The sequence below is a fragment of the Trifolium pratense genome, linkage group LG1 (assembly GCF_020283565.1).
Source record: "Trifolium pratense cultivar HEN17-A07 linkage group LG1, ARS_RC_1.1, whole genome shotgun sequence".
Lineage (NCBI taxonomy): Eukaryota > Viridiplantae > Streptophyta > Magnoliopsida > Fabales > Fabaceae > Trifolium > Trifolium pratense.
The window spans coordinates 17405068-17413805 of record NC_060059.1 but is presented as its reverse complement, the minus strand read 5'-3'; the positions used below and the strand labels follow the sequence as shown (position 1 = coordinate 17413805).

Sequence of the window (8738 nt, the reverse complement as noted above, 5' to 3'; positions counted from 1 at the left end):
ATGCAGAGAGTTCCATTAATTGCCACGAAAGGGGATTATTGGCCATGTAGTTTACTCCATTATCATTTAACTTGTTTTAAAAAAATGTTTTCTCATGACAAGAGAAATTAGATTGGGTGATTCTAGGGTGATTTGTGTGTTTGTGACTAATTGCATGATCCTAGGGTGATTCTCCATAGAAATATATACCATTAGTTTTATTTTGCTTGCAGCTAATCTCTCAAAATCCAAAACATATCCAAATATCCTCTTTTATTTTTACTACTTTTCTTTCTAATCTCTATATATTTTGATTTTTACTTTATTTCTTCTTAGTCTCTGTGGATCGATACTCTTTTTATTACGACACTGTGAGGCTATCAAAGATACCTATATAAATTTGTCACCCTTGCATTTATTTAAGATCGGGATGAGCATGCACCTCCATTGCCACACCTTAACCACCGATTCAGTTCATGCCCGCGATTCTAACAACCAATGCCACGACACTGTAGATTAGTTGTTGAAAGATGGTTTTTAGTTGTTGTATTTTTTGTTGTATGTTTTGCTAAGCTCACCATGAGCTAAAACTCTTGTCGTTGGAATTATGCTAAAATGACTTATTCCTTGTAATAGAAGAAGTATAAAAATTGGGAGTTGTTATTGTGAAAACAGAGTTTGTTCTTGAGAAAATTCTTGACGTCAATTTCTTGTAATACATTTATATCTCTAGTAAAGACTCATTGATAATAGATGAAAGAGCTGCTCTCTCTTCCAGACACGTAATTTTTTAGGCTGAACTTATTCTATTGACAATAAAAAAGTACAAGATTATAAAAGACCAATATTATTATTACTCTTTACTCTTAATGTTAAAAACAAAACAAAAGCTGCTATATACTACATGCTAAATAGTAAACAAAATATACAAAAAGAATAAAACAATTATTTAAGATATATATGTCATTCACCATTACTCTTCCACACTTCTCTCAAAAGCTCATATCTAACAACCTTACCACCTCCCTTTACTGCTGCATTCTTTTTCTTAGTATTATTATCCATGCCAAGAGCAGAAAGTGGTGTATCTAATTCATCAAGTTCATCATCACTTGTATATAACTTTTTAAGCACAAATGAACCACTTCTTAGTAAAGGGGTTCCAACTTCTTTTAGCATGCTTACAACTGAAGAAGCTGGAGGAGGTGCATAGAATGTTGAACCAGCAGTGCATGGAAAGCTTGTGATGGATGCTTCATCATCCTCAATATCCTAAAATCAATAAAAGTATAACCAATCGTTAGTTGGTCTAGTGGTGATTGGCGTTGGACTTGGTAGGGAGGACCACGGTTCGATCCCCCACAACTGCGATCGGGAAGGGGCTGAAACCACTTAATGCCAGAACTGATCCCTAAACCAAATTAGGCGGTCCGGTGGGCTGGATACTGGTGGTGAAAAAAAAAAAAAAGAAACAAAAATCATGCAACAAATTAACCAACCTCATTGTCCAAGGCCTCGAAAACAGCATTTGGGACAGGTCCAGGGGAGAACTCATCGGGTACAAAATTGTTGACGACCTGTTTTATTATCAATATGCCAAATCTAGGACATACCTATAGAATTTTTTGCATAAAGAAAATCAAAAAAAAATTCACAAAAAAATAAAAATGAAAAACACGAGTCGAAAAATCAAAAGTAACTAAACCTCTTTTCTCATAGAGTTGTCTGCAAGCATATCGAAAGGAAGCATCATTAGATCACTCAACGCGTTCAGGAGAGGGAAAGGTTTGAAGGGTGATTCATATTTCAAATCTTCATTTTCATTTTCATCTTCATGAGAGTCAGAATCATCAATGCCAAACAAATCTGAAAGCCATCTTGACCAGTCACCAATCTGAGTAAAGACAGAGTGAAGTTAGCAAGAGTACATACAATGCAAATCCTTTGTGCAACTACAACAAAACTTATCTAAATAAGTAGGATTGACTATAAGGATCAAATAAAGTAAGCAAGTTTTGATTGAAGCCACATTTTGAATGTTGTTAATGAATTAAAAAATCATATTCTCAAAACACCAAATTTGTAAGTGCTTTTAAACTTTCTTAAAGCCATTCCTAATGCATAGAAAGAAGATGCAGAACTACAAGTTTAGACACTCACAGAATTCTTTAGTTGTGCACCAGCCCTAAAGCCTGATTTTCCAGATGGTATAGGAAGAACCTTAGAATCACTAATAGGGTCAGATACAGGATCCGTAGGCATCTCATCGGCTGATTCGCGAAGAATAGCATTGAACATCGCCACATCAAGTCTATTAACCAATTGCTCCATCACCTACCATCACAAATAGCCCATAAAGATAGATGTTTTGTCATATTATTTATATATACATGTAAAAAAATAAGAATATAAGAATGAATCCAGCATTGAAACATATTGCATCAAGAATACAAATGTTAAACTATACCATTCTAGATATCACAGGCAAGCAGCCACATTCGAGCCCTCCAGCTCGAAGAGGACAAAGCCTTTCACATGAATCCTTGAAAGCTCTTTTCCATAAATCCACAGAAAAGTTTCCTTGATCTTGATCACCGATAACATGTCTCTTCCCATTGGTTTTCCTAGAGTTAGAGCTCTTAGCCGCTGCAGACTGCATGTATGGAGTCAAAGTCTGGAGACATCAAACAACAACAAAAATCAGTGAAAAGTACAATGGCAATCAGTTCCAAATCAAATCTCTTGAGAGATGAAAGAGAAGAAGAACATTGAGGAGAAACGGGAGGAAAAAATGAAGGTTTGTGATTCAACCTGCCACCACACTGACTCAACGATTCGAGAGAATATCCAAGCTTCTACCTTTTCCAATGCAACTATAAATGTCTCCGAATTTTCTTTTTCTTGTTCCTGAAGCGCAGGACCATTTACATAACATTCACTGTTGATGCATGGACCATCGCCAAGATCTTCATTTTCAACTCCTTTGCTCACAATTGCTCTCAGCAATATTAGATTTGAGAACCAGAATGTCAACCTATTCATGGTTACAAAACAGTAAACTAAGAACTGGTATAAAATGCATGCATATGATGAAAACTATGTTGCGAATTTTTTGAAAATGATAATATATAAAAAACCTTCAATAGACACAAGATTATCAGTTGTATGCTCCTAAACTATTATATCAATTCGGCATGGTTAAGAAAGTTATCAAATCAACTTTTATATACCTTGGAACATCGTTTCCACATGCTTTAGAAACCAAAACAAATCCTGAGATAACGCTTTGGGCTGCACGAGCTATTTTAGCAGGTGAGCCAGCTCTACAAGCATGGAAATAGAATCTAGACAAGCGCCGAGCAGGTGCATGAACCTTGTTTGTTGAGCCGTGTTCAGCAATAACTGAGTACATTGAAGCTTCGAGAGCGGCAGCTTCCCTCAGCTCTTCACGAAGCCTTTCAACTTCGGCCTTCAATTCAGTATTATCATTAAGAAAGTTGCCATTCACATTAATGTCATTATGACAAGCAGCATCGACATGAACACCATTTGAAGTATTAATTTTCTCTTTCTGATCTTTTGAAGTATTAATTTTCTCTTTCTGATCTAGGTGTTGACTTCTGATGAACTTCCCATTGCTCTGAGTAGTTTGTATAGGAAACTTTTCATTTCTCACATCTTTTGATTTATCATTTGTCGAAATAATTGTTGGATGTTCATGTGATTTTTTACGTAGTCGAAGAGTATCACTTCTTATTTTCCATGTCCTTGTTGACTCATCATCTGAAAAATCATCATCTGAAATTTCATTACTTATAGTAAACTGTTCTCGTCCTTTTATTCTCTCGACCAATTTCTCATTGGCTTCCATCACAACATTGTTAGAAACACTACTAACTTTTTCAGGAGAATCTTTATATCTCCAGTTTCCTGTGCTATCTTCTTGACTTATATCCTCTGGAATCACTTGAGATTGGGAAGATATTTCTAAGTGTGGTTTCATACTTAATGAAGTCTTTGAAGATGGAGATATGGCTTTGAACCTATCACTACTGATATCTTTCCAACGGGATTGTTGAATGCTTTCTTGAATTTTGGAACTTGCATCAGCAACCTTGACACTTCCCTCAGAAATTTTAGGTACAGGAGGCCTGCCATTCTCAGCATTTCCCGTACCCGAGCGTAGAACCAAAGGTGAAGAGGGAGATTTAATGCTATTGACCTGTGTGGACGCTTCCGCCTTTGTGTCCTTTGTGTTTGATGAAGTGTATGAAGATGGAGATATGTCTTCGAACCTATCACTGGTGATATCTTTCCAACGGGATTGTTGAACGCTTTCTTGAATTTTGGAACTTGCATCAGCAACCTTGACACTTCCCTCAGAAACTTTAGGTAAAGAAGGCCTGCCATTCTCAGCATTTCCCGTACCCGAGCGTAGAACCAAAGGTGAAGAAGAGGGAGATTTAATGTCATTGACCTGTGTGGACGCTTCAGCCTTTGTGTTTGATGAAGTGTTTGAAGATGGAGATATGGCTTTGAACCTATCACTAGTGATATCTTTCCAACGGGATTGTTGAACGTTTTCTTGAATTTTAGAACTTGCATCAGCAACCTTAACACTTCCCACAGGAATTTTAGGTAAAGAAGGCCTGCCATTCTCAGCATTTCCCGAACCCGAACGTAGAACCAAAGACGAAGAGGGAGATTTGATGCCATTGACCTGTGCGGATGCTTCAGCCTTTGTGTCCTTTGTGTTCACATATGAACTAGAAGTAGTACTTTCTGAGGGTAGAATAAATTCTCCATTAGATCCCTTTGTTCCTCCTTCGCTGATTTTGATACCGTCTGAAATCAAATGGCAACAGGCTATTAAAAATAACAAACTAGACAATTGCATTTCTGTGTAGATGAGTACGATTCAAAAAGAACCTGTCAACACATTTAGAGTTCAAATATTTGATCATTCTATGTGTAGCTAAAAATGACAATTAGAAACTGATAGAACAACTATGAGTAACGGGAGAATAAAGAAACGCAATCGAAAACAATAATGCACAATCGCTTGTTCAGGCAGTCTGGAAAAATGTGCCTACGTCCGTTACTACAGAGCAACTTTAGTTCCGTATTAATTAGGGTTTTCAGTTTTACAAGCCATATATATAATACTACGGTCCATATTACAAGAATACCTCAAACCATACCGCGGGGGCTACCCCCAACCACGACAAACAGTAGGGCCTAATGCAGTTTTGGGCAAAACAAAAGGGAAGGGGCGGAGGTCGCTATGCTCACTTCGCTCCCCCGCCCCTTGCCCCTCTTCTGTAACTATGAGTCATACTCAACAGAAACCAACCTTATAGGATAATTGATATACAAATATTAAATGAGCCCAAATTTAGGATAAAGTCATCCCATCTACTGAATATTGTAAGACCAACTAAACATGGATTGCAGCAGCATACAACCAAACATAACTTGATGCATATGATCAACCCATATGTGCATACTAACAATAAATAGGAAAATAATCAATCATACAAAACATCCATAACCAAATGTAAGGCATCATAGTAGTTTTTTGTTGAGCAAAATCCAGCTAAATAGATCAAATGGTCAATGACTAGCAAAACATAACAAAGGAATGTCCGTAAAATTAGAAAACAATCCCTTTGCACACAAGACAGTTATTTGATCTATTATCATTAAGCAGAATTAGAAAACAAACCTCCTGTAGTCTCTGAAGCAGATCTGATAGTTTGCGAATTATTTGAAGGAATGTCCTCAATTTCATCATCCGTAAAAGCGGCAATTTCAAGATCATCATCATCATCGTCGTCTTTAACTGACTGTGATACAGATTCACTTTCTAGTGAAAAATCTTTTGACAAGCGACTGCTTGGTGATGCGCTGGAACTCTCTATATCAAATGGCTGAATACTAACATACATCAACGGTTGTGCCGAGCTCTTGGAACTCTTCTTGCAGTTCAGATGAAAACTTATGGATTTAACTTCCTTAATAATTCCAAAATCTGCAAAGTTTATGGATGCTGATCCTAAAAGTTGGCTCTTTACCGTCCTATCATACAAGTTAAAATCTAAGTAGTTTTTCTTGAAAGTTTCGCGGTTTTGTGCTTTCTTAGATGCTTCTCTAATCATAACCACTGGAAGCTTAAAAGGTTCATTAAACTCGATTTTCCCGTTACTGACATTGGATGCTAGAGACCCGGAATTGCGGTCTCCGTTTTCCCATTGCAGGAGCACAGATTGAACAGACCTCAATGATTGTGAAGGTGGCCATGGTTTGATCTCATGAACATGAATGATGTAGTGAAGTTGGATTGAATTTGAAACACTTTTTCTACTCTTTGTTCTTATTCCCAAAACCATCTTCACAACTAAAATAACCAGTGTTGTTCTTGATCTATATCTATGCTGACTTACTCAGTCTAAAACACAAACAAAAACAAAAGTTAGAGAAAACAATGAAGATGTTCTAAAACATTTGAAACATAGTTAACATAATAAATTAACATAGTAACAAAAAGAACTAATTTTGAAAACAAAAAACAAATATTTTAGTACTGGTTGAAAACAAAACAGCTATGAATTAAAGAAAAATATGAGAACGTGTGTGAAGGTCTCATTCATATTCTTATATTAATATATAATATATAAAATTTTGAAGCAATGCATAACATAATTCTATTAATATTAAATTATAATACTATATATTTAACATAACTACACATGAATGAAAAACAAACAGACAACCGGCGCCGCAGCAATGCAGCTGCTAACCCTTTCTGAATGGCAAAACAAATTCATTGAAACTCCATATAAGAAACAAAAACAAATGAGACTCATTCTTCTTCTTCGTGTATTATTTTTTTTTATAATAATTAATAAATAAATGAGAATTCAAAACAAAAGATTTAACATAAACATAAATGAGAAAAGACAAAAGCAACCGAGTGGAATGATGTAAGAATGAAGAAAAATAAGATTCTAAGAGAAATAAAACAATTTAATTAATTAATTCATAACCAAAGAGTAAAAACCTGATATAAAGCTAAACTCAGTTATTAAGTATTAAGTATGTATTATTATTATTATGAAAGTGATGAAAGAAAAACAAGAGATGGAAAATATAAATAAATAATAAAGAAATACTAACCAGCAAATGAATTAACAAAAGAAGATGAATTAAGCAATTGAAAGAAAGATAAAAAGGAAGATATAAAGAAGATAACTTAGAATGAGATCAAGGGAAAGTTAGGTAGAATGAAATTGATAGAGATTGGAATTCAATAAATGGAGGATTGAAAAAGAAGAAGAAAGTGATTGAGATTGAAAAGGTTAAAAAGTGATGATGAGGTTAAGAAAAAGGAAAAGTAAAAAGGAAAGAATAGCAGAATGAATGAATGAATGAATGAAGAAGAAAACTAAAACCGTGTCATCTCATCTGTAAGAACAGAACAGAACAGAACAGAGATTATTGTAATTTAGTTTCATTTTCTTCACACTGGTCCCACCTTAACTATATTCAAATTTTTTTATTTCTTTATTATTTGAGAAAATAATAAAACTATCATTATCTAAACCACTAGATTTAATCCGGGGATTTGGATAATACGTTATGGGTCCTGAGTTTGTCCGACTTATTGTAAAAAAAAAAACTGTCATTATCTAGAATATTTCCTGGATATTTTTTATGCAGAATTATTTTATTTATTTATTTTGACAGTCAAATTCAAAGTGTTTTCTAAAATGGCAGGCCTAACAGTTTAACAATTATAAATTGTGTGGCTATAATTTAATTTTACCAACAACAACAAAAAACAAATGAGATTCCGGTTGTCATCCGTGGCTGTTGGAACTTACGATTTTAATGCAAATTTTAAATAGAAAAATACCGAATTTCAAACTTTTCACCATAGGCAAATCTGCTCACAACAAAAGGTTGAATAAAATTGAAGCGATTTTGTCTAGTAGTGAGGGATTTGGGTAGTAGGTTATGGGTTTGATTTCTAGCTCATTGTAAATAAAAAAATGGTGCATAAAATTTCATCGCTTAAATTTTACAAAGACTTAAATTTGAATCATGTTACCTACTTAAAATACCAATGATGATAAATCTTAGGGTGGTTTGATTTGTAAAACAGCAAAGATGGAACATAACAGTACATGACAGAATAAGATAATATAGGACATGATCAAATCGTACCGGAGAGATATAGGACGATAATATTTTTATATTCGAAAATAAAATAGGTATTTTCGTATTTTTTATAGTTGTACTGTGGACAAAAAGTTGTCTCGTGGTTCGGTGAGGGACAAAAAATCTTGTTTTTGTCCAGTCCATTGCTACCTAATTTGTCCAGTCCCTTGCTACCTAATTTGTCCAGTCCCTTTCTACTTAATTTGTTCATTCTCATAATCAGTTTCAAATTAAACAAGGTACAATAAAAGTTGTCTTGTCCAGTCCTCTATTTTTTAGCAGATCAAACACACAAATAAAAAATAAATAAAAACAGAATAATGTTACCTACTTATACGAGGAAATTCTACTGAGATAGTGTTATATGGAAAGTATTCAAAAAAATTATTCAAGTTCTCTTTCTCATTCTCTTTATATATTATTCATGGTTATATGACTCTATATATAGAGCTATAAATAAAACAAATTTTTAAATCGTATATTTTTTTAAAAAAACAAACTAATCCTAAAAAAAAATGACTATTTAATATTAGTTTTCA

At 34.3% G+C, this 8738-nt stretch overlaps 1 protein-coding gene across 4 annotated transcripts; it reads right to left on the bottom strand.

Moving 5' to 3' along the window:
• Positions 1 to 810: 810 nt before the first annotated feature.
• On the bottom strand, positions 811 to 7681 carry LOC123902387. Of its 4 annotated transcripts, XM_045952099.1 has the most exons (10): positions 7156 to 7453; positions 5705 to 6427; positions 3586 to 4824; positions 3210 to 3555; positions 2791 to 3013; positions 2447 to 2653; positions 2140 to 2313; positions 1685 to 1873; positions 1479 to 1592; positions 811 to 1251 (listed from the first exon to the last, which is right to left on the bottom strand). In XM_045952099.1, exons 2-10 carry the CDS (start codon positions 6366 to 6368, stop codon positions 943 to 945), a joined length of 3465 nt encoding a protein of 1154 aa, XP_045808055.1. In that variant the 5' UTR covers positions 6369 to 6427; positions 7156 to 7453; the 3' UTR covers positions 811 to 942. The 4 variants fall into 4 exon arrangements, with proteins under 4 accessions (XP_045808055.1, XP_045808053.1, XP_045808054.1 ...); XM_045952097.1 differs by having other exon boundaries at positions 3210 to 4824; positions 7156 to 7681; XM_045952098.1 differs by lacking the exon at positions 7156 to 7453 and adding an exon at positions 7040 to 7121 and having other exon boundaries at positions 3210 to 4824.
• Between the last annotated feature and the right edge of the window lie 1057 nt (positions 7682 to 8738).